This window comes from Primulina tabacum, chromosome 7, assembly GCF_025594145.1.
Source record: "Primulina tabacum isolate GXHZ01 chromosome 7, ASM2559414v2, whole genome shotgun sequence".
NCBI lineage: Eukaryota > Viridiplantae > Streptophyta > Magnoliopsida > Lamiales > Gesneriaceae > Primulina > Primulina tabacum.
The window spans coordinates 3,740,730-3,768,409 of NC_134556.1; the positions used below are offsets into that span (position 1 = coordinate 3,740,730).

Genomic DNA, 27,680 nt, shown 5'->3' on the forward strand with positions numbered 1-27,680 from the left:
TTTTTGTTATGTTATTATATAAATTTTCTTTTATTTTTTTCCTTCAATTTGTATTTAACAATGTCCTTTTATATATAGATTATTGGGACATAGGGAATCCAACGTACAAATGTGAATTTTGTGGTGCGATGTTTTGGTATGAAGAGAGGTTATGTCAAAGTTATAAATCTAGAAATCCTAAGTACTCTCTATGTTTTATGCAAGGAAAAATACAACTTCCTCCTTTAAAAAAACCTCCTCAATTACTGCATGATTTATTGAACGGAGTGAGTGATAAGATCAAACATTTTCTAGAGAGCATCCGATCATACAATAATATGTTTTGCTTCACGTCGATGGGAGGGAAGATAGATTCAAGTTTAAATCGAGGTGGCTCCCCTCCAATTTTTAAACTTCATGGTCAGAATTATCATTTAATCGGAAGCCTACTTCCATGTGAAGGTTCATCCCCGAAGTTTGCTCAGCTATATATTTACGACACAGAAAACAAAATTTCTAATCGGATTTCTGCTGTCAAGTATATCTCAAATTCTATATGTTACATTGAATAGACCATATTTTCTATTTTTGTTCTAGAAATTAAATTTTTTTAATCGAAATATTTTTCAGACAAAATAACGACACAAATAATCTGCATTTAGAGATAGTTTCTGATCTGATGGTAATGTTGGATGAAAACAATGTTTTGGTCAAGTGTTTTAGAATGACCAAAGAAAGAATGATGGTAGAAGGACGATCCGATGTGAAATTAAAGTTGATTGGTAGAAGAAGTGGGGACGGAAGGAGATATAATCTTCCATCTGCTTCTGAGGTTGCTGCATTAATTGTGGGAGATTTCGACGAGTCTTTGGGCAACCGAGATATTTTAGTAGAAACTCAAACGGGGCAACTTAAACGTATCAATGAGTTGAATCCTGCGTATCTTGCTCTCCAATATCCTATACTTTTTCCATACGGTGAGGATGGTTATAGAGAAGATATTCCATTTTCAGAATCTAAATCAAGTATTGGAGGAAGAAAAAAGGTGAGTCTAAGAGAATTTTTTGCTTATTGACTGCATGATAGAGATTTTGAATCTTCGAGTATTTTGTTTTCAAGAAGACTATTTCAACAGTTCATTGTTGATGCATACACAATGGTTGAATCTGCAAGGTTGACATATATTCGGATGCATCAAAAACAATTGAGATGTGAGATGTACAAAGGTCTTCATGATGCGCTTTTGCATGGTGAAACAAACGCATCTACACAAGGAAGACGTATTATCTTGCCTTCTTCTTTTACTGGAGGGGCAAGATATATGATTCAGAACTATCAAGATGCGATGGCTATATGTAAATGGGCCGGTTACCCAGATTTGTTTATCACATTTACATGTAACCCAAAATGGCCAGAAATTTTGAGATTTATCGAGCACTATGGGTTGAGGGCAGAAGACCGTCCAGATATTGTTTGCAGAATCTTTAAAATGAAGTTGGATGCCTTGATTAAAGATCTTCGAAGGAATAAAATATTTGGAAATGTTAAAGCAGGTAAAAAAATTATGTTTTTTTAATTATATATAACGTACTAATATTTTGGATTTTAGAAAATTAATATATTTCAATAAACATAATTAATTATTTTTCTCATTTTGTTAGTAATATACACCGTGGAATTCCAAAAGCGAGGATTACCGCACGCCCACATTTTGCTTTTCCTCTGTAAGAAGACAAATATCCAGCAGCAGAGGCAATAGATCATATCATTTTTGCTAAAATTCCTGATGAAAAAAATGAACCTATTTATTATGGTGCAGTACGAGATCTAATGATGCACGGTCCATGCGGAAAAACAAGAAAGAACTCTCCATGCAAGTCTAACGGTCGTTGTTCAAAGCATTTTCCTAAAAAGTTTGTTGAAGTGACATCAATTAATGAGGATGGATACCCAATTTATAGACGCAAAGATAATGGGCGAACAATTATCAAGAATCGTGTTAATCTGGATAACAGATTTGTTGTTCCCCATAATCGTTATTTGTTAATTCGGTACGGAGCCCATATGAATGTTGAATGGTGCAATCAATCTCGAGCTATCAAATATTTGTTCAAGTATATAAATAAAGGACATAATCGTGTGACTGCCTCATTCTATAAGAGCTCAGATGATGATAGTTTAGGGAAAAATGTTGATGAAGTTAATATGTACTACGACTGCAGATATATTTCCCCGTGTGAGGCTGCTTGGAGAATTTTTGGATTTGATAGTCAATACAGAGATCCACCCGTCGAGCGTCTGAGCTTTCATCTTCCGAATGAACAAAATATTATTTTTTCAGATTCAGATGAAATCAGTACCGTTCTCGATAGAACTACTATTAACCAGAGCATGTTTCTTGCTTGGATGGAAGCTAATAAGAAATATCCAGAGGCAAGAGAATTAACATATGCTGAATTACCAATGAAGTTTGTTTGGAAGCAAGAAACACGAGAATTCGTTCCCAGAAAACAAAGATTTTCAATCGGACGCATTTTTTACGTTCCTCCTGGTTGTGGGGAAATGTACTATTTAAGATGTCTTCTCAATGTAAACCGTGGCGCCAGGTGCTATGATAATATAACTTTTGTTAACGATGTTCAATACCGTTCATTTCGTGATGCTTGCTATGCATTAGGGTTGTTGAATGATGACAAGGAGTATATCGACGGCATTATTGAGGCAAGTCATTGGGCTTCAGCACAATCTCTGAGAGTTTTATTTGCTACTCTATTATCATCGAATTGTATCAGCCGACCTGAAGTTGTTTGGGAGTCATGTTGGACATATTTATCTGATGATATTTTAATAAAAGACGTAACTTGCTGCAACACCAAGGTATGCATGAACTGATAATTTATATATATATATATATTAATCTTTATCTTTTTTTTTGTAGAATTGGAAATAAATGAGGATGAATTAAGAAGTTATGCATTGGTTGATATTGAAAAGCTATTGCAAAGCTATGGAAAGAGTTTACGTGAACTCCAATCAATGCCTTTTCCCAGTGATCAATATTTTCAATCTTCACGAAATAGACTAATTCATGATGAGTTGCGGTTTGATAGAAGATCTTTGTCGCAAGAACATGATAAACTCATTAATAATTTGAACTCAGAGCAGCGTCGTGTATATGATACAATAATGAAAGCAATTGCTTCAAATAAGGGAGGAGTATTCTTTGTTTATGGATATGGAGGTACTGGAAAAACATTTGTCTGGAAAACTCTATCTGCATACTTGAGATCGAAAGGAGAAATTGTCTTGAATGTGGCATCAAGTGGTATAGCATCTCTTTTACTGCCTGGTGGAAGAACTGCTCATTCCCGTTTTGCAATTCCATTTAATCCCAATGAGGAATCAACATGCAATATCAAACAAGAGAGTCATCTTGCAGAGCTTTTTGTAAAATCTAAACTTATCATTTGGGATGAGGCTCCAATGACGCATAAGTTTTGTTTTGAAGCTTTGGATAACAGTATGAAAGATATAATGAGAATTGTCAATCCTTCAAGCCTTCATTTGCCTTTTGGAGGCAAAACGGTTGTTTTTGGTGGCGATTTTCGACAAATATTGCCTGTTATTCCAAAAGGCAGTAGGCAAGATATTGTTCACGCCACTATCAATTCTTCATATCTTTGAAGACATTGTATAGTTTTGAGATTGACGAAAAACATGTGCTTACAGAATTTAGGTTCTGATGAAGAATGTGCTAAAATCAAAAAATTTTCAGATTGGATTGCTAATTTAGGAGATGGAAAAATTGGAGAAGTTGGAGAACAAAATGACGGTTATGCGACAATAGATATTCCTGATGAACTTCTGATCAAAGATTGCAATGATTCTATTGCATCAATAGTTGAGAGTACGTATCCGTCTTTAGACAACAATATCAACAATACTGTATATTTTCAGCAAAGAGCTATTTTGGCACCAACACTTGATGTCGTTCAGTCCATAAATGAATATTTGATATCTCTAAACCATTCAGAGGGAAGGTTGTATCTAAGTTCTGATACGACGTGTCACTCAGATAGAAATGTTGATCTACTGAATGATGTGCATACCCCTGAATTCTTAAATGGAATAAGATGTTCTGGAGTACCAAATCACGAGTTAAATTTAAAGGTTGGAACTCCAGTTATGTTGTTGCGGAACATAGATCATTCACTTGGATTATGCAATGGCACTAGATTGATCGTGACAAGGCTCGGAAACCATGTTTTGGAAGGTAAAATTCTTACTGCAAGTAATGCAAGTCATAAAGTGCTTATTCCAAGAATGTCATTGACGCCTTCTGATCTAAGGCTTCCTTTTAAATTTCAACGAAGACAATATCCATTGATTATATCATATGCAATGACAATCAACAAAAGTCAGGGGCAATCATTGTCTCATGTAGGACTTTTTTTGAAGAACCCTGTTTTTAGTCATGGTCAGTTGTACGTTGCTGCATCTAGAGTTACGAATCCTGAGGGACTAAAAATTTTGATATGTGATAGTGATAGCAACCCGAAAAATTCAACGACAAATGTTGTATTTAAGGAAGTTTTTCAAAATTTGTAATTTTTTTTTGTTTTCTAATTGTATGATCTATAATCCATTTAGTTTATTTTTATTTTATTTATATTATTTATTGAAATTAAAACCACATTAAAAGTTTGTATCATGTTTATCATTTTATTTTGTTATAGTTATTGTTTTGTGCATATAACATAAATTTATATGTGAATACAATATAATTGATAAACACATTATGTCATTCATCGTCTAATACAAGTGTGATATTAATTTTCAGTCGAAATACAAAATGATCTTTTATTCAGTGTTTCATTGTTAAGTTCTATATGTATATGAAAATAATAAACATTTCACTTTGATAAAAAGTCATGTTATAGAGAAAGTAAACAAATTATCATACATATTAATTTTAATATCTAATTACATAAAATAAGAATCTGAAGCGAAAATGTAAAAATAATAAATTTTTTATATATTAATTTATAAATTTTTTATATGATGATTTTCGGATTTAAAGCTTTCTTTAACAGATCTGAAAATTTTCATTCCGAAATTAATAGAATCTGAAGCGAAAATGTAAAAATAATTTAGAAAAAACCCCAAAAAATAACATTAAATCTTTTCTCAGAAAAATCGACGGTAAATCTAATTATATTAGACCCCAAACAGATTTTTTCTGAGGTAAAAAATTCGAGTATGCATCTGTACATGCCATGAGTTTCGGCATGAAGATAAAACACTCGAAAATGATGAAAAAAATTAGATCTAAAATTATATGTACTTCAATAGATCTATTATCCCGAAATCATGAAAATAAAATTAAATCAAGGATAAAAATCAAAATATAAATATTATTCGTGAATCAAAATATCCGAAAAACAACATAATGAAATCCTGATTCTCGGTGCACAATAGTCACTGTATCGAATTTTTCTGAAGTATAGAAATAAAAACATGAAGATCTGTGTGGAACATGACCAGATCTAAATAGATCTTGTGCTCCATAAACAGATCTATAGATCTGTTTCGAAAAAAATGAATAATGCTTGAAAACAAGTTTTATAAAATTCATATTTCGGAAAAAATAAATTTTTTATATGATAATTTTCGGATTTAAAGCTTATCCGAAAATTATTATTCCAAAAGTAATAGAATCTGAAGCAAATATTGATATGTCTCAACCTGAGGAACACACATCAGTGGGAAGTGAGCATAAGATATGCAAACTTCAGAGATCAATATATGGTCTCAAGCAGACATCAAGGAGTTGGAACCTCAGATTTGATAGTACTATCAAAGAGTTTGGTTTTTGCTAAGAATCCTGAAGAACCATGTGTGTACAATAAAGTTAGTGGGAGTGCAGTGAGATTCCTAGTACTTTATGTTGATGATATCCTGCTCATTTGGAATGATGTAGGATTATTGCATTCAACTAAATTATGGTTAGCCAGTAAATTCTCCATGAAAGACATGGGTGAAAGATCCTACGTATTGGGGATACAAATCTATAGAGATAGATCAAATAGGATGCTCGGACACACCCAAGCCACCTATATCGATACCATTATAAAACTATTCTCTATGGAAGAGTCCAAGAGAGGATATTTACCAATGTGTCATGGTATTACTCTATCTAAGGCAATGTCTCCCAAAACTGATGAAGAGATAGAGATGATAACACGAATTCCATATGCGTCAGCCATTGGTAGTATCATGTATGGTGTGATATAGACACGTCCTGATGTTGCTTACACTCTGAGTGTTACAAGCAGATATCAGGCAAACCTTGGTCCAATGTATTGGAAGGCCGTAAAAGATATTCTTAAGTACTTGAGAAGGACTAAGAACTTGTTCATGGTCTATGGGGTGGAGAATTGAAATTGAAAGGCTACACTGATTTTAGCTTCCAATGTGACGTAGATGATTCGAAATCGACCTCTGGCTTTGTATTCATGCTTAATGGTGCGGCTGTCTCTTGGAAAAGTTCAAAGTAAGACATCGTTGCAGATTCCACCACTGAAGCTGAATACATTGCTGCATCTGATGCAGCCAAAGAGGTAGTTTGGATGAGGAATTTTGTCCAAGAGTTGGGCGTTATTCCGAATGGAGTTGATCCAGTCCCGTTGTACTGGGACAACACTGGTGCCGTTGCGCAAGCAAAGGAACCAAGGTCTCATAAGCGATCCAAACATGTACTGATGAAGTTCCACATCATACGGGAGATTGTGGGAAGAGGAGACATATCGGACGAAAGAGTTCCTCTGCAGATAATGTTACTGATCCACTTACAAAGCCCATGCCAGGACCATTGTTTGAAAAGCTTTGCGAAGCAATGGGACTAAGGGTAGTTGGCTCTAGGGCAAGTGGGAGATTGTTAGAGTAGATGCCCTGCAAGCCAACGGTTGGATAGGGAATTTATTGACTCAAGTGAAATAAACAATCTTTATTTTAATATAATTTAACTTTTTGTGGTCTCGTTATACTTTATCTGTATACCCATGCAAACGGCATAGATAAAGTCCTTGATTATGCTTTAATACAAATGAATCGTAATTCGATGTTGAAAGTCATTTGTAATCACTGCATATTCTAAATTCGTTCCTAGTCGATTCAGCTGCCTAAAACAGGGATAAAGGCCGCTTGAGCTCGAGACTAGCATCTGTAATGTTGTGTATTGCGTTTCTTGGTAAGGGCATAGAGATGTTTAAACATGCAGATGGGTAGTCATATGATGATTATACCGAACAACCCTCCCTCGGATTTTCCAAGTTGTTATCATTCATCGAGAGGATAAGTCCGTGGTTATGATTGTACACCATTAGTCCTTACGACCCGGGACAACACTGAGGCTCTATATGCCAGGGTTGTGCTTTGACTCGTTTACCGGCTCTAGGAGAGTCATCAGGTGGCGAGGTTGGGTACAGTTGCGACACATATAGGAACCAGTGCATTGTAGTCGGGGATTCACCGCTCACCTACAGGTGTGGATATCCTATGTGATCTGATTAAATAATAGTGCATGAAATCTCTGGCCAGAGTATGAGATGTTCGTTAGAGAAGGAGTTCTTTGACAGTACACGCGATGCCACTATTATAGTTATCACATAGTTATCGAATTAATATGCAACCCTCGATGAAACAATGGTTGCAGATTCGATCGTGATATTTGAGATGAAGGGACCGTACTATACGTTAATCATAATCGACTTGTTCTTGCAGGAACTATCAGTGATACCTAGGGGATCATGGGGCGATGCTACTAGACACTCTTACCATGATCCGATGGGTGCAATCAGAAATGAGTTCTGACATTCTTGATCAAGGTGTTGATGAAAAGAATGTGGCTAATTAGGATAAGTCCGAATAAAGGATTATGTCCTGAATCACAAAGAGTTGTGAACCCACGGCTAGCTGTATCCCTGAACCCTTAAGGGTCACACAAGCACTGGATCGTTTGTTCCCGTTGAGAGAATAAATTCAAGGAGTTGAATTTATATTATGATATAGTAAATTCAAAGAGTTGAATTTATGATAATTAAATATTGAGAAAATAAATTCAAAGAGTTGAATTTATAAGATAATAAATTCAAGAAGTTGAATTTATGAAATTTGGAGGTAATAAATTCAAGGAGTTGAATTTATAAAATTTGAGGATTTAATTTATTAAACTCAAAAGTTGGGTTTATTAAATATTAAATTTTGGAAGTGATAAATTCAAGGAGTTGAATTTATAATTTAAATATTAAATTCAAATGTTGAGTTTATAATTGATTTAATTTATTAAACTCAAAAGTTGGGTTTATTAAATATTAAATTAAATATGATGGGAGATATGTTTAATAGACTTGTAGGAGTACAAGTCCAACATATTAAATGATTAAAGTTCTTAATGGACTTTAATATAATTAATTAAACTAGTTTGACTAGTCCATTTAATTAACAAAGCCCATTGGATTTAATTAAGGAATCTAAATCCATAATTATGGAATTTAGGTTAAAGGCTCTTGTTTTTTAATATATATATAAAAAAAGGGTAGCCTCCATGTCTTCCAATTTTTGTGATTCACGAGAGTTTCTTAAAAAAAAAATTCCTCCAAATTGTTTTTGTTTTTTTTCAAGAAAAAGAATTTTGATTCCTCTCACAAATTTTTGATCTCAACGTAAAAGTTCTTCCAAATATTCTAGTGCTATTTGGAAGAGAAACAAATCATCTAGTCGTGGACCTGATTAGAAGAGAGGAGTCTCTTGAAGAAAGTTAGTAGGGATTCATCAAGAGCTAATCCGTTTATACCGGATTAGTTGGATCAACGTGATCTAATTTACAAAGGTATGAAATTTCAACACCCTGTGAATGTTTATGATTAAATCATACGAGCGCCCAAAGCAAAACATATTTTGATTGTAAAAATAAAATAAAAATTTTAAAACTTCCGCTGCGTTTGGGCGTGTAGAAAACCCGGATCCAACAAAAACAAGACATGTTCAACGATTTAAACATCGCAATACAGTAAAATATAGAAAGCGAAGGAAAAGATAACAAATCCGAAGTGTCGTCTCCATCCCCAGATCCGTTGTTCTTCGTATTTGTGACTGTTCTTCGCCTCTGAATCTTCTTCTCGTGGATGCGCTCCGATTTCTTGTGTCTTTCTCCAATGATGGTTGATTCCCCCCGTTTTCTGACCTAAGAATCCCGCTTTTATAACTTTCTGGAACGCGGCGCGCGCGGTTGCGCGTGATCTTGCGAGGTTGAGCGCCTTTTTGCTCGCTGCCCCTTGTATGTGCGCGCGCAGTCGTGCATGAAGTGGCACGGCCGCGCGCGCTGTTCTGTTCGTTGTGCTGCATACAAAGGCGCGCGGATGCGCGTGATCACGCGCGGTCGCGCGCGAGGCTCTGTCGTTCATCTTCTTGCCTTAGTGCGCGTGGCTGCGCGTGACTTGGCGCGATCGCGCGCGCACTTCTGTCCAATACCATGCTCTCGGTTATTCTTCATGGTGCACGGATCTGTTTTCTTGCATTTACTTGGCTTCGTGTGCACTTTTTATCTATTCCTGCAATGACATAAAAAACAAACCAAAAACACATAATTATGTTCGAAACAAGCATAATTCAGAATGCATTCTAATGTAAATTAAGTGAAAATCTTGCACTTATCAAACCCCCCAAACTTGAACTTTTGCTAGTCCCGAGCAAAATAAAATAAAAGCAAATAATCAAGAAAAATTAACGCTAACGACTATAGTCATGAATATACAAAACGTGATATTGGCCTCCGACGTATCTAATTTCATGTAATTCACTGTTTCCCAAAAGTCACGTGCGTGTGTGATATGTCAATGTTTATTTATCCAATCGAATGCTCAAATAGCGTTGTAATACCCATTCGCCTTACAGAATCAAGAAATCCTCAGTTCAGTTCAACTCACACTTCATCAAAATATAAATTTGCATTCACATATCACATAGGACTTTATCGGTGATTATTTGGCTCAAAAGATAGTTAACATAAGTACGCCACATATGAAATCACACAATGAGATGCTTGCAAGGAAGTGATTAAAGTCTATACTTGATAACAATGTTTTTCAGGTATCCATAGGCTTGACTTGAACAACTTTTCTCCACTAGTATATTGGATAACTGTGACAAGGTTAATAGGTCTTGTAGGCTTGTAACGTTAGGCTGTGGCTTATGGCTACAATAAAGGTATGGAGATCAAGATTTGAGAGAAATAATTGAATTTTCATAATTCTCATCCTCATTTCATTCACCATCACTTTATTGTTTTCTTCTCACTCATATCCTTCATCTCCCATATTCTCCTTTTTCACCACTTTTGTTTGATTCATTCTTTTGATTGTTTCTCTTTTCCTTCTTTTTTTTTTGTCTATTTTCAACTCCTTTTTGCACCCTTCAATTTTTCTTTTTCTTTTCAAGGAGTATTTGAATCATTACAACACTCATCAACTTATTTCTCTCAAAATTAGGTAGGACAATAAGTGTATAAGCTTCATTAGGTAGTTGTTGTGGGATGTAGAATAGATACAAGTGGGGGCAAATTGTATGTCATTGACATACACCATTTGATTTTTTAGTAGGCTCAAAATGGGACACTAGGGATATTTCATGTTAATTTGGTAGGCTCGAAGGCTCAAAAAGACTCTAAAGATCGCCTAAATAATTCTTATGTCACATATTATCCGTATTTCGCCTCGAAAAGTGCTCAAACAAGTTCTAGATTACTGTCAATCCATTAGTCAACTCATATAAACCAATCACATGCATTTGTTCAATCAAAAATGATATACGAGGTAGGTACAAAAGAAATTTTAAGCATCTCAATTAATTCGAAGCTCAAAGGGCTACAATTGACAGTAAACAAAGAACAGAGGCCCAAAGATATTGTGAAAAAATTGCCTAGATCATTTATATGTTTGCAAAAGTTTCAATCAATGTCATGCAAGAATGACGAAAAATCAGATCTCCCTCATCTATTTAGCATCACAGGCATGCAACTTGTCTCTAATCAACGATAGTATCAACAAACACGACAGTGCAAAATAATTATGACTCCTAAGTTATCATGAACACATATATACTTCAGGACCGCAGTTCAATTTTCATCATCGGCCACACATTTTACTTATCAATGACTCTTCCTAACAAATCTAGCATGCAAAAATAAGTAAAGAAACTAAAGAAGAAAACAATTTAACTACTGAGCAATAAAAATAATAATAATAATAATTAAAAAAAAAGCAAATTCACCCTTCCAAACTTAAATTATGCATTGTCCTCAATGTATAGAAATAAAGAACTCGACAACACATACCTCGCGCACGAGTGTCAGAACTTGGGGCTAGAATCATCGTTCGCAGCATCTTCATCATCATCGTCCATGGGCTGCGGCGGTGATAGATCTGGTGGTGGGTACTGTGGTGGCTAGGCTGGATGTGGTGGAAAGGGAGAGGGGAGTGTTGGATTTGTGCAGGAGATGATTTTTGGAAAAAAATTATGGTGGAGGCGGCTGTTTGTTCCGAGGGAAGGAGAGGAATGATTAAAAAAAACGAGAGGTAGGTTATATATATAAAAAAACTTGTACGCGGCGCGCGCGGTTGCGCGAGAAATGGCGCGGCCACGCGCGCGCCTCTATCATCTGTCAATAATTGAGCGCGCGCGGATGCGCGAGACGTCGCGCTGCCGCACGCGAGCTTCTTTGCGTCAGGGGTGATGAGGCGCGCGTGGTAGCGCGAGACATGGCGCGGCCGCGCGCGAGCGTCAGTGCTGCCCACGGGTTCTGAGCGCACTGGTGCGCGAGATGCTGCGCGGCGGCGCGCATGCATCTGTCCCAATTTTTTTTTTTAATACCTGCAAAATTAAAAAGATTCAAATTAATACTTGAATAGAGAAATTAAAATAAAAAAATAAAAAATTTGAAATAAATTAGTAAAAAGATTGCTAAAAATAATTGTGGGTTTCCTCTCACACAGCGCTTGGTTTAACGTCATCAGCCCGACTACTCCAATCCTGTTCATGGTGGATCGTATGATATCTTGGAAGCCTTGAGTTCTACGTTTTGACCATCAACCTCCATGGTCAGTTTTCCTTGTTTCAAATCAATGACGGCTCCAGCAATAGCCAAGAATGGTCGTCCTAAAATAGCACAAACATTCTGACTGTTCCCCATGTCAAGCACTACAAAATCTGCTAGAAGACTTATTTTATCAATCTTAAGTTCAACATCTTCCACAATACCCAGCGGTGTCCTGACCGATTTATCTGTCATCTGCAAGCTTAGTCCTGTGGGCTTTATCCTACTCAATCCAATTTTCTCGTAAAGAGAACTTGTCATTATATTCACACTTGTTCCTGAATCACAGAGCACTTTTTTCACCAATTTACCCCTATTTCACATGGTACTACAAATTCTCCGGGGTCTTGTAGCTTCTGAGGAAGATTTCCTTGCTTCCCCTTATCATCTCCTCCAGTAAATGCCACCCCTTCCTGCTCTGCAGACTGGATGTTAGAGTGTAGGGCCTTGAGATCTTCAAGACCTTTTTTCTTGTGAAATTCAGATTGTAATTGTAAAAATCTCTGGGGATAGAGGAGCAAAGAAATATCAATACATTGATCAAAATCATAACTCATACCTTTCTTAACTCGGTTTCCTTTGCTTGGAGTCGGCTTATCTTCCCGGCTGGGTGTGTGATCAATTTTTTTCTCTTCTCCTTCTATCATCCCAATCTCCTCATGATGTATAAAGATAGCATTCACTTCCCTCAGATTTGGGTCTGCAGTCTTTTGTATTGCGCTTGATGGTTGAGACGTGAGTTGCTTCGTTATCTGCCCCACTTGCGACTCGAGGATTTTCAAGGAAGCTCCAATATTTGCCATGTGTGTCTCTAGGTTGTCAAGCCTAGACCCAGTCCTAGCCATCTTCTTGCCAGATTCAGAAACAAATGTCCCAACTAAATCTTCAAATGATGGCTTCCCTTCCCCATTTGATGTATGAACCCCGGTGGAGGATTCAACACATTCTTATTGTTTGCATAAGAAAAATTTTCATGGTTTCTCAACCCAGGATGATAAGTATTAGGGGGAGGGTTACCTCGATATACTCCATAGTTTCCAAAGTTCTTGTTGTTGATGTATTGGACTTATTCCGGAAAATGTGATTCTTCAACAACAACCGGTGCACTTTCACCCTCAGTTGTGCTCACTTTGTTCATAGCTGCTAATTGTGTAGTCAATGCTGAAACTTGCGCAGTAAGTGATGTGATAGGATCCACAACATAAACTCCAGCTGTCTTCTTTATTCCTGACCACTCAGACGGCCACTGGTAGCTATTAATAGTCATCTGCTCAAGAAAGTCATAGGCTTGAGCAGGAGATTTGGCTAAGATCGTGCCACCTGCTGCTGCATCCACTGTTGTTCGTGTCTGACCATTCAACCCATTATAGAATAGCTAAATCTGTACCCAGTCTTCAAAGCCATGATTCGGGCACCTCCTCAATAACTCTTTATATCTTTCCCAAGCTTCGTAGAGCTGCTCAAAGTCAGTTTGCCTGAAGGTACTGATCTCAATCTTCAACTGTGCAGACTTTGCAGGGGGAAAATATTTAGAAAGAAATTTTGTTGCCAACTCTTACCACGTTGTGATGCTCCCCAGCGGCAATGATTGGAGCCATCCTCTAGCTTGATCCCTGAGAGAAAACGGAAACAAACGCAGTCTAATAATATCATCAGAAACACCATTTATTTTACCGTGTCCGTTAACTCCAAGAAAGTCCTCAAATGAATGTGAGGATCAGCAGTGGCAGTTCCAGCAAACTGATTTTGCTGAACCATATTGAGCACAAGTATCGATCCCACGAGGAGTGTGTATAAAAATATATATCAATGCTTGTAATTAAAATAGTCAAGACTTTATCTAGAAAAATCAATAACCAGATTGGTTTGCTTAATTGAATTAATTTAAAACAAAGGAGTAATCCAATCACCGACTTGAAGAATAACAATTAGAGAATATCTAGAGAAATGATTTCACCAAGTTTCCACGACAATTATTCTCAGTAAAATTTATATTCCTGAATTCCAATTATTTAATGGCCAAGAACACTTAATTATTTTATTCTCTCTTTCCCAAGTGACGAATAAATTGTATCAATCAAACTTTGATTCAATTATTCGTAATAAAATCTAAGTTTAATTGATAAATACAAACGATGTTCTTACCTAAGCCTCGCTAAAGTTATACGCCTTCCGAACGATATAAACATTGAACGATGTGTTTCTAATGATCTATAATCCTAGTCCCACTCCCGAGTTATAGAATTAATCAAACAACAAACAATTTATAATCAGTAAATTGCAGTGAAATAAACACATAGAAACACAATTAAATATAAAATAACCACGTCAAATTATTGTATCCACAAAGCTACATCATTCTCTAGATTGCAGAATTAGTTCATCACAAAATCCAAGAGAAAACAAGACATGTTCAACGATTTAGACATCGCAATACAGTAAAATATAGAAAGCGAAGGAAAAGATAACAAATCCGAAGCGACGTCTCCGTCCCACGATCTGTTGTTCTTCGTATTTGTGACTGTTCTTCGCACTCTGAATCTTCTTCTCGTGTATGCGCTCCGATTTTTCGTGTTTTTCTCCAATGACAGCTGATTCCCCCCGTTTTTGACCTAAAAATCGTGCTTTTATAACTTTCGGGAACGCGGCGCGCGCGGTTGCACGTGATCTCGCACGGTCGCGCGCGCCTTTCTGCTCGCTAGCCCTTGTATGTGGGCTCGCGGTCGCGCATGAAGTGCCGCGGCCGCGCGCACTCTTCTGTTCGTTGTGCTGCATACAAAGGCGCGTGGATGCGCGTGATCTCGCGCGGTCGCGCGCGAGGCTCTGTCGTTCATCTTCTTGCCTTAGTGCGCGCGGCTGCGCGTGACTTTGCGCAACCGCACGCGCACTTCTATCCAATACCATGCTCTCGGTTATTCTTCATGGTGCACGGATCTGTTTTTTTGCATTTACTTGGCTTCTTGTGAACTTTTTATCTATTCCTGCAATGACATCAAAAACAAACCAAAAACGCATAATTCTGTTCGAAACAAGCATAATTCAGAATGGATTCTAATGTAAATTAAGTGCAAATCTTGCACTTATCAGCAATAATTGTCCCTGCTGCTTGGTAGAGCGATTGAACCGTGGTGCTTGATCTGCTGTGTGATTTAAAAGATTTGAGTTGTACCATTACCACCAGCTATAGCTTTTGGTAAAGCGGCTAGAGATCGGTCCAACAATTGGTATAAGAGCTGATCACCCACTGAATATTTTCATAGAATCTGGTGAAAAATTGAAGCTTGTTGGTCTACGTGCACCACCAATCACATTGATCCGACGAACTGTTCTTCCGATCGCACGACCCAAGGACGTGGTGCTTCGTGAAAGAGTTGATTCAACTAACTCAAGGCTAGATCTTTCCCGTCCTCTGACTGATCCAAAAGGCAATGACAAGATGATTGAGGAGTCCAGGCCAACCAATTTTGTTCAGACTCACATCGATCTTCTCTGAACTGATAACAATGAGTTTGTTGAATCAGAATTGGAGAACTTTGATGAAAGGGTCAAATTCCGAACTGTAGTATTTGTCAGACGGTTGAAGAAAAATTTTGTGTTGCAGGAATATTTTACTCTGGAAACTACCGTGCTGAAGACAGTCAAGGCTGTAACAATCGAACAAGCCTTGGAAATAAGAGTTTACTTCTTTGACTTGATGTGGATGAAGAGATTAACAGAAGTAATGGCAGAACTGAAGCAGAACTATAATCCAACCGCGTATGCTGACAGGGCTCTATTTCAACAACTAGAATCAGATCAAATTTTTCTCCAAATGAAGATCAAACTATGGGAGATGGATTAGCAGTTGCACATACCAATTGACCCCCAAAGTCCACAATCAGCAGCGCAGGCCCAAACAACTGAAGCATTCAAGGAGCCAGTTGCTGAACAAGTTTCTGAGCAGGAAGCTAAATCTGTTCCGGAGCTGATTCAGCCATTCATTTCTGCTGCACCTTCATCATCTCCACCAGCTAGAAAAACTCTATACACAGATGCTGAGTTATCATTGGCCAACGTTGACGAAGTAGTCCCATCAGTTGCCACTAACATCCAGCTGAACTTCAAATCTGCTCAACCGGCTGAGGAAAATGTAGGTAGGGATGTAATCGAGTCACGCCGAGCCGAACTCTTGAATGTTTGAGCTTGGTTTGTTTATAATTGAGCCGAGCTCGAGCTTTATTTAACGAATATATGCATGGCTCACGAGCTTATTCAAGCCTTTATCGAGCCTAAACAAGCTTAATAAATATGAATTATACATTTAAATTTTCATTAAATTAATTAAAATGTAAATTATATATTTAAAGAAAAATATATTATTCTTATTAAAATTTGTAAATTTATTATAATAAATAAATTTAATAGATTTTTCTATATATTTCATAAATAATATGCAAAATCAATAAATCAAATATCAAAACTATTATTTTTTCATCTAAAAGATTACTCCTGAACTTACCAACGAACATGTTCACGAGCTAACGAGCCGAATACTGTAAAGCTTGAGTTTGGTTTGTTTATCTTAATAAGCCTCATTAAACGAGCTCAAACGAGCTTTTATCGAATCGAGCTTCGAATAGCTCACAAACGGTTTGGTTCGTTTACATATCTAGATGTAGGCCAATGATCAACAAAACAACTATCCTTGGAGGCTATGTTAAAAGAAATTGAAGATGAGATTTAGTCAGTTGTTATGAATGAACAAAAAACTGACACGGCCCAGTTGCATTCTGAACAAATAGCTGATATGAAAAAGCCAAGTGATGTGCCGTCTAGTTCAACTGCTCCTCAGCTCAACAATTCAATTCCAGACGTTCAGTAAGAAGCAGTTGAAATCTTCATTATTGAATTGGAACAACAGGCTGCGACTGAATCCCAAGCCCTAGCAATGGTGACTTTCAGCGAGAAGGGCAAAGGCAAAGCACCCAAAATATCTGAAGCCTTATCTCCTGAAGTACCCATTGATACTGATATCATGATCGAAGGTATTCAGTGTATTCTACCCTATTTGACAACAGTATCTGAAATCAAATCGACTCAGCTGATGCGCACACTCAAATTTTATTCCATCAAGGACAATAGTATGAAGAGCCTCGAGAAGGTTACAAAGGATATCACGGCCTTATTTTTCCTTGTTGATTAGCTGAAGAGAGACAGAGTGAAAGTTCCGGCTCTTTTCCAGACTTAGGACATGCTTGACAACCGAATTGAATTCGTGCACACAGGTTTGTCAAAGCGTATGGATTTGATGCAGGAACAAATGCTGAATACTATAACCTAAGTCAGCTATGAAGTCCGCCATCTTTCTAACCTAGCAGGTGTTGACAAAAAGAGGGAAGAAGAGTAGCAGGATCTGTCCAAGAAAATAACTAGTCAACCAACTGATCAAGGACTTGCTAACAAAATAGCTAAGAAGTGAAGAGTTGTCAGTTCAGTGAAATATTATTGTATTTGTACGAATCTTTACACTTGAAGATTATTTTATCTACAAAGAGTTCTTTTAACTTATCTAATACAAGGTTTATCAGTTCTTGAATTCTATGTTTTGTCAAACACCAAAAAGAGGGAAATTATTAGAATCAAAGTTTTCTGAGTTTGACAAATAAAGTTTTTGAAGGTTGTAGAACTGATCGGCTCAACTGAATTAATTCGAACTGAAACTACCTAAACTGAAGTTGTCCGAACTGATAATTAATGAGTAAAATAATCGGAGACAATCAAACTGATCAAAGCTAACTGAATCTATAAAGATAACTGAACTATCAGTTAAAATAATCGGAGGCAATCGAACTGATCAAAGCTAAATGAATCTGTAAAGATAACTGAACTATCAGTTGGAACTGATCAGTCATACAGTCAATTCAACAGATAAGCTATATAGTCAACTGATAATCAGATTGACACGTCATCAGTTAGAGCACATCTACCAACCAACAAATCGTATGTAGCATACTGCAACTAACAGAAAGAGCGTCGCATAGCAGACTACCACATAGTACTAGTTTCAGAAGAATTTTGACATATTCAGAAAAGAGAAATCAATGGATAAGTATTAACTAATGCATTCAATGTTACCGTTGGAAGCAAAACTTATAAATAGCCGAGGAGTTCAACTAAATAAAAATTATTTTGGATCATCACTCGGATTGACTTTCGAATTTAGTTATACACGATCAGTTAAGATATTCATACAGAAAAACTCACACTTCAAATAAAAATTCATAGCTTTTTGGCTATCATATGAGCTAAAGTACTAGAACCTTGCATCGTTGTATTTGATCTTCTAAGATCAGTTGTGCTAAGAAAGAAAATTCAGTTATATACTGATAAATTGTAAGGGAACTAAGAGTTTCAGTTTGGCAGTGATTAAGTCCAAACCGAAGGGGGTTATCACAGCTTCTGTAATTAATCAAAGTCTTTTAGTTAAAAACATATCCTTGTGATAGAAGGGGTAACATAGAAGCATTTGAAGCCTCCGAGCATCCATAAAATCTTGCGTTCATTATGTCAGTTATTCTATAAGTATTCAATATATCGGTTAGTTTATTTTCACACTTAAACTAGTTAACTGACTGATATTGACAACAAGATCATTGGAATCAATTTGTCACTAAACTGATTCATTATTTTGAAAAAGAGTCAAAATCTCAAAGTGTTTATTCAATCCCCCTTCTAAACACTTAGACCCTTCAAACCGATCCTAACACAAACAAATGAGTTTTCATGCATATTTTGTATCAAAATATAGTAAGTAACATGATCGATGCGTCAAAGAAAGGTTTAGGAACGTCTTTTTGTTTTTTAAATGCACGAAATATCGAATACTGACGTGGGGGAAAACAGAGGCCGAATGGAGAGCGGTTTGTTGTGTTTTCTTGCTTCAAAAGTTACTAAAAATCAAGGAATATAGGATATATGTTCGGCTATTGATGCTACTAGGAGAAGAGCCACAAAAAAATTCCAACTCTAGCTCTTACCTTCGGCTGCTGGGTGTGTGTGTTTAGTGTGTGTTCTAGGTATGTGTTGTGTGAGAGGCGTGAGTTGCGAGTGTTTCTAGGGTTAGGACTCTACCTTTTATTTAATAAAAAAATCACCTAGGTGTTTTAGGTTAATTACCCAAGGTTTTAAATAATGAATAGGTCCTCCAAATTTTAAAATATGACAATTTAAGAGTCCTTAAAATTTTAAATTATTCCACAAATTTATATACTACAAATTTAATTAGTTAAGACTTAAAAATAATTATTAAAATAGTGTATCTCAGGTGAAAGAATTTAAATCCCTTACTTTCCGAATTTTTGCTAACTAAAATGCTCAACGTCTTTATTTCACTTGATAAATTAAATCATACCATTAAACTCTAAAAGTCATAAGTTCTAAAATGCATAATTTCTTGACTTAAAATAAAATTATAACTTTAAATTTTGACACAGCAATCATCTCCGGTCTTCTTTCCTGGTTCAGCATCGAATAATCTCTTTAAAGACTAAAACTCGAAAAACTTTTTAATTTGTATAAAAATAAATATATATACATTTAAAAATAATTTAACACATAGTATGCATCACTAAAATTATTAATTAAATAAATAAATTATTTCGATCATGAATGGGGTTTACATGTACTGGTTTTTGGGCACTACAATTCCTCCCTCCTTAAATAAATTTCATCATCGAAATTAACTCTAACCAAAAAAACTCTGAGTAGCGACTCAACATGTCGGATTCGGTATCCAAAGTAGCCTCCTTATCGGAATGATTCAGCAACCTGACTTTGACCAACTTGGTAACTTTGTTCCGTAGCCTCCTCTCTTGTATGTCTAAAATCTGAATAGGCCTCTTCTCGTATGACAGGTTTGGTGATAGCTTTAACGGATTAAAACTCAGTACATGTGAAGGATGCGCCATGTAATTCCTCAGTATAGAAACGTGGAACACGTTGTATACTCTTGCGAGATTCGTTGGCAGTGCTACGCGATAGGCTAGTGTTCCCACTTTTACAAGGTTCTCAAATGGGTTTATTGATCTCGGACTCAATTTTATTTTCTTCACAAATCTCATAACACCCTTCATAGGTATTATTTTTTCGAAGACATTATCTCTTATGGGAAACTCAAGGTCTCTCCTTCTCGCATCAACGTAGTTCTTTTGAACACTTTGAGCATTTTTCATCCTTTTCCGGATTTTGACTACTATATACATGATATGCTGAACAATTTCTAGACCTAGTTTGGATCTATTGCGGACCTCATCCCACTGAATAGATGATCTGCACTTTCTTCCATATAGTGCCTCGTAGGGAGCCATACCTATAGATGACTGAAAGTTGTTGTTATAGGTGAATTTCACTAGAGGTAACTCCGATTCCCAATTCCCATAAAAATCGATCACACATGCACGTAGTAAGTCTTCCAAAATCTTTTTCACCCTATCGGACTGGCCATCTGTTTGAGGATGGAATGTTGTACTGAATAGCAATTTTGTCCCCATTGCAGAATGCAAACTATTCCAAATGGAGGACGCGAACCTCGGATCTCTGTCAGATACAATGGTAACTAGGATCCATGCAATCTGACTATCTCCTGGATATAAAGTTCTGCATACTGTCAGCAAGAAGGGCGCCAACTTGGTAAGACGATCTGCAATTACCCAAATGGCGTTAGATCCTCTGACTGGCCTCAGCAAACCGATTAAAATCCATGGTGATATTATCACATTTCCACTCGGGGATAGGATTGCTGGTCTCTGATGCTCTACTTTCACATGCTGGAAAGTTAGACATTCAGATACCAAGCGCCAAATGCCTCGTTTCATTGTTGGCCACCAATAAAGCATCTAGAAATCTTTATACATCTTGGTACCTCCTGGATGAATGAAAGATGGTGTTGTATGTTCTTCTGGAAATATATCTCCTCTAATCAAATCATCTCTAGGTACCCAAATTATCCTCTGTACCTTACAATCCCATCCCTCACTGCATAAAGTTTACGGCTATTAGATTTATCTCTCGATCGCCACTTCTGCAATTGCTCATTAGATTAATGTCCAATCCGGATACTGGTCTATCAAGGTGGACTGCATTTTCTAGGTAGATAATCTAGGAGCTCTGCCCCTAGGATAGACCTCAAGATCGAACATCTGCATCTCTAGCTGTAGAGGTATTTGTATCGACAGTTACGACATAACTTCTACTTTCCTACTCAAGGCAACAGCGACTACATTGACATTTTTTGATTGATAGCTGATGTCGCAATCATAGTTTTTTACCAACTCTAGCCACTGTCTCTATCGCATGTTCAACTCATTCTGCGTGAAGAAAAATATTTGAGACTTTTGTGAGCAGTAATATCTGGCACTTCTCACCATACAAGTAGTGTCAACATATCTTCAAGGCAAAGACCACGACAACTAACTCCAGATCTTGAGTTGGATAATTCTTTTCATGTACTTTCAACTTTCTGGAGGCATATGCGATGACTCGGCCATGCTGCATCAATACGGCGCCTAATCCAAGCTTGGAAGCAACGGTGTACAACACAAAGTTGTCTTGCGTTGATGGCATGGTTAACACTTGCGTTGTTATAAGAGCTTGCTTCAAGGTTTCGAAACTTTTCTGGAAGTCAGCACTCCATAAAAATTTGGAATTTTTCTTCGACAACGAGGTCAGTGGCACTGCACTAGAAGAAAATCCCTGGATGAATTTTTTGTATTAACCCGCTAAGCCCAAGAAACCGCGGATATCAGATGCGTTCTTTGGTTGTACCCATTTCTCCACTGTTTTCACTTGGACGGTTCAAACTCAATGCCACTGCTCGAGATAAACATGTCCCGAAGAAATGACACTTTCTCCAACAAAAACTCGCACTTGCCATGCTTTGAAAACTACTTATGATTCTTCAACACTTGCAATGCGGTACGCAGATGCTGGCTATGCTCTTGCAGGTGCTTTGAGTAAATGAGGATGTCATCTATGAATACAATTACAAACTGATCCAAGTAATGTTGAAATACGCCATTTATTAGATACATGAAGTTCGCTGGAGCATTTGTCAACCCAAACGGCATAACTAGGAACTCGTAATGCCCATAGCGAGTTCTGAAGGTTGTCTTGTGAACATTTGCGTCTTTCACTCTCAGTTGAAGATACCCGGAGCGTAAATCTATCTTGGAAAACACAAAATCTCCTTGCAATTGATTGATTAAGTCCTCGATCCTTTGTAATGTATACTTGTTCTTCACTGTAACTCTATTCAGCTCTCGGTAGTCTATACAAACTCTCATGCTACCACCCTTCTTCTTAACGAAGAGTACTGATGCACCCCAAGGTGAACAACTAGGGCGTATAAATCTTTATCCAATAGCTCCTGTATCTATATTTTGAGCTTTTCCATCTCTGCAGGCGCAAAATGATATAGTACCTTGGAGATTTGCATGATACCTGGCATAAGATCAATATAATACTCAACCTCACGCTGAGGTGGAATACCAACAATGTTGTCTGGAAACACAAAAAGAAAATCATTGACAACTGGGACGTCAGTTACTAACTGACTGTTAGTGACAGGGGCTGAAATAATGTTTGCCAAGAATTCTTGGCACCCCTTATGCATGAGCTTCCTTGCCTGAAGACATGATATCATTTGAGGTGTGCTGTTGCATCCACTTGGCTCGAATACAAACTTCTCCTTGCCAAATGGCCTGACCCTCACTGATTTTCATTGGAGTCGATCGAAACTCCATTCTTCAACAACCAATCCGTTCCCAGAATGATTTCAAACTCGGGCATCGGTAGTACAATAAGGTCAGCATAGACCGTGTGGCCTTGTAGCTTGAGACTCAAGTCTCTGACCACACTAGAAGCAGATAATTACTCCCTAGATAGAATTGTCACAGAACAACTCACGTCGATCTAGGTGTCCTTGACACCCAAATAACTCACAAAGCCATCTAATATAAAAGAATGAGTAGCCCCAGAATCTAATAGAGCATTGGTGGCTAAATTAACAATACACTCAAAGTTAACAATTCTAAAAAAGGAATAAACTTAATCTCATGCACATGCTAAATCCACTATCCTAGAGTTCTCATATAAATTTCGAAAATAGCCTACTAATATACCCAAAAATTCAAACCATGCAAAATAAATTGCAATAAATAACATGATGTGTTTTAAATTATATTACATGTCAAGAGTGTATTGTCTGGATCCGTCTCCTCGGCATGCATCGTATAAACTCGGCCCTGTGTCGGCTGCTTCCACTGTGGAGAATTCTTAAGCCTGTGGTCAGTGGATCCACACTTGAAGCATTTGCCAGAACCCCATAAACACTCTCCCTAATGCTAGCGTATGTACTTTGTCACACTATATAGCCAGTATTCTTCTGAGCAGCTTATCTTGTAGATTATTCCATGAGCATTTTATTTCATATTTTCTTTTATTTTTTATGATGTTGAAATCCGCATCCTTATTTTTCGGTGCACACTAGTTAAACTTTCAAGCTAAAGCAGTAGTCTGCAAACCACATTAGTCAGGAAAACCACACTGAGAAAACATTGTATTAAAGTTGCTACGATAATAATAATAAGTGAAGCACGTTTTTCCATTTTATGCTTTACCTTTTTCCTCTATGTACATAGATAAGTTTAGACGTCTACTATTTAAAATACTAATAATTTTTTTTGTATGCTAAATCTCCAAAATACATTTATATGCATGCATGCAATACTGCTGTAAAACATAAATTTAAAAATAAAAGGATTCCAATACTGGTAAAAATATTGCAGTTAAAAATATGTCATGAACCCTGTCAAACCAACATCCAAAGTCCTGTCAACAATCGACATATAAAACAAAAGTGTGATAGATTGGTTCAGGCACCTTTGAGGTTGCTTCAAAAAAAATATTCTCAATGAGATGCAATACTCGTGTTCTAAGAATGTAAACACCGAAGAATTAGATCAAGTTTGATTTTAAACCAAGCGGAAAATACTCGAAATAATCATTCGTTAAGAAAGTTAAACAGTTTTATATCTTGTGTAATTGAATAACTAAAAAATACATGAGATCAGTTCTGACTTATATCAGTTTAATTATGGACAGAACTGGACTGATATCAGTTGAACTGATCAAATCAGTTAAAAACAAAAACAAGCAGTTAAACAAAAATAACACAAGATATGTTTATGGATGTTCAAAGACTTCAACTGCTCCTACGTCATCCCTTCTAACTTCTCGGGTAGGATACACTAGAAGATTTTAATTTATACAACACTTTGTATAAATCCACTTAGCTTAGGACTTACTATAATGCCTAACTGAACTCTTAATCTAGACTGAAGGCAACACTTTCCAGCTAACACTTGTTTAATGTCTGTGTGTCAAAGACTACATACACAAGTTTTACTTCTTTGTGCAAGACTCAACTGATCTTTTAATATCTACTCATATAATAAGCTCTACTCTCTGATATATGTGAGTGATATTGTGTGAGTATGTGTGAAAATTGAACAATGAATATAACAGGAAAGTTTTCTGACACATTGAGGGAAAAGAGCTTCTATACTAAGCTGATAACACGTTGAAGTGTTTTATCACAACTGGGCTGATTACTTCTTGAAAACTGATAAGGCTTTTAGCGTGCCCTTCTACTTCACACAATTTTGTTGTGCTATATATGTGTGATCTTCACCGATCTTTATCTTCTATTTAAAGGCGCGAAGTTTGATCGTACAGTGAGACTCAATTATTGTATCCGTTGCATTTTGAATATGTTCCTTGATATTTGTCTTGTAATTTCCGTCAACCATTCTGGAACGTTTTGGTTTTAAACACTGATGCAACTTCTAATATTTTCCTTTGACTAGACAATTTCTTTTGTACCTTTGTGCACTGTTGGATTCCATTGAATAAGCTTGTCGTGTTCTGCAACTGATTTGTTCTAACTGATGCTCTGACTGGTCATCTGAATTGATCTTTAGTTGGGATGGTGAAATCAGTTGACTTGTCAGTGGAACTGATTTCACTCTTTCAGTTGAACTGGTCAGCATAGCTCTTCATCAGTTGAACTCTTCATCAGTTGGCCAGGCTTCTAAAGGTCTTCTGCTGAACCACCTATCAGCTGGACAATAAGTTGAACTGGTCTTCTGATATTTCAGTTGAACTGGTTCGATTTGGCCGATCAGTTGACGCTTTCATTTTGCCTCTTGATAGGTTCAGTTTTGGCTCGATAATTGATCAGTTTGAATCATGATCAGTTCTAGTTTCTGTGCACTTAGGTAAAATCATTAGAAACAAACTAACAAGTTTTGTAATCATCAAAATCAAAATTGCGAACATGAAATATTCCAACAAAGTGTATAAAAATATTCATGGTTCCTCTTCATTCACAAACGTAATGTGCGGAAAAATATAGTCCTCGAGTTTGCATGCGCACATCCAGCTCTGCCTACTCAGTTTTGAGTGCCTCCAGTATCTTAATCGTGTTCGTATTAGTCAAAACAACCTCCCTTCCTTCAAAACATGTCATCATATTCATCACTTATGAAAATCAGGCATATACGTAAATTTTTCTTAAAATCAACCATGCAACTTATTTCATAATCCATAAAAGGTCATGTTCATGATAGAATATGCATTAAAAACATATAAAATCATGATCAGGGCGCTGACAGGACTGCTAACTAGACCCGGGTGCAAAGTGACCATTTTTATCACGGAAATGCAAATTGATCATTTTACCCCTTGACCTCAAAATTTCGACCCGAAACCAACCAAACTCTTAAAAACAACTCAAAACATTTTTATAATCAATTTAAAGACGTAACCTCTAGCTCTTTTCTTAACTTATTCGATTCGTTTTTAAACTTGGTCTAGAGTCCCATTTTTTAACTTGAATAAACCTAAAACTTAACCCAATCTTTCCAAACTTAAACCACAACATAATCACTCCCTATCAGCCCTAGACCACCCAATTCCATCCGTTTAGAACATAATAAAACACGCTGGCGCTTGCTGGAATTTTCATCACACAAGCACCGAAAACCCAAGAATATCTATCCTCCTAAATTTCGACCCTATCACAAACCAACGAAGACCAGACCCAAACCAACTCTTCCTAGCCCACCACTGGACCCTCCTGGACCGACCTAGCCCAAACCCTCGGCCTAATGCACGCTTTTAACCGCGACCACCTGAGAGCCCTCGCACCAAGCCCCAACCGAGACACCCGTGCGCTTATCTCCCTCGTTCGACTCAATGATCAAGACCAGCGGTCTTCGAGCAATCCTAGGCCAAGGCTTGGAACAGCCTTTGCACCGCCGGTTTCGTCCAATCTCTCCCATCTTCCGATCTAGCTCAACCGAGACAGCCCACCAAGGGAAAATACGATCGGCCTTCACCAAATTGTGCCTACCTCGTGACACCAACCCCTTGACACCATGACTCCCAACGTTTACAGCCCTTAAACCCTTAGACGTAGCAGCCTCTTACACGAAAGTCATGAAAAACGTGAGTTTCATCAAAGAATAGGTATATTTCATTCAAAAATATACAAAAACGATACCACAATTTAAATCAAAATATTTCTCATGCATAAACACACGAACCATCATATAGTAGCGTGATTGATGATAATAAAATGTTTTAGGGCGTCCCTTTACATATTTACGCTAAAAAAACTTAGAGATACTCGCATCGAATTGACACCGGAGGGACGGGGAGGAATTCATTTGAAAAAGCTTGAGAGAAACCAAGAGAAAAGCTACTGAACTAACATTAGGCTGCTGCTGAAATGGGTAGGGGGAGGCCAACATGAGTGGAGGTAGGTTTAGGGTTTGCTAACGAGGTGTTTAAGTCATAATATAAGGTGCTAATGGAACCTTAACTAAAAATAAATGTATTAAAAGAGTTTTAGACCCATTAAGCAATACAATAATCCCCTTAAACCCAAAAATATTCTCAAAAAATATTTCATTTAGGAACATTTTTGAAAATATTGTCTGAACCTTCAAAAAATCCTCCGACTCGCTAAATTTTGTGGGCGTGTTAAAAATACAACTCGTCGAGTAAAAATACCTTAACAAGGTCCTTTTTCAAAAATCACCCTTAATAACACCATATATTAAATGATTAAAAATAATTATTTAATAAAGATATTTTTTCTTAATTATCCCCGGTCGTCGTTCCTCGTTCAAGCATGAAATAATGCTAAAAGCCTTATATCATGCAAACTTAATGAACCAATAATTAAACATATATATTCATGTTAAAATCATGCATTAATGATTTAAAATTAAATTAATTAAAATACATAAGAAATTTGTTAACTTGCATGCATGTGGTTCACATGGACATTCAACTTTTTGAGACGTTAAAATCTATCCCTCTTAAATTGAATTTTTTCCCTGAAATTCTCTTATCCTCGATAATCAAAAAGTTTAGAATCGTAATTCTAGTATCCCAATAATCCACGCTTCCACTGCGTCACTCTGATAAAGTATGTGTTAGGTTGTCC

The 27,680-nt window shown here is 36.9% G+C and overlaps 1 protein-coding gene and 1 pseudogene across 1 annotated transcript; both read left to right on the forward strand.

The window, feature by feature from the left end:
- Positions 1-335: 335 nt before the first annotated feature.
- On the forward strand, positions 336-2,871 carry LOC142552393 (uncharacterized). The gene is made up of 4 exons (XM_075662168.1): positions 336-517; positions 610-1,024; positions 1,115-1,532; positions 1,799-2,871. The coding sequence occupies exons 1-4, from the start codon at positions 336-338 to the stop codon at positions 2,869-2,871; spliced, it is 2,088 nt and encodes a 695-aa protein (XP_075518283.1).
- Positions 2,872-2,999: 128 nt separating this feature from the next.
- LOC142550472 (uncharacterized) lies at positions 3,000-4,610 on the forward strand (annotated as a pseudogene).
- Positions 4,611-27,680: the final 23,070 nt, after the last annotated feature.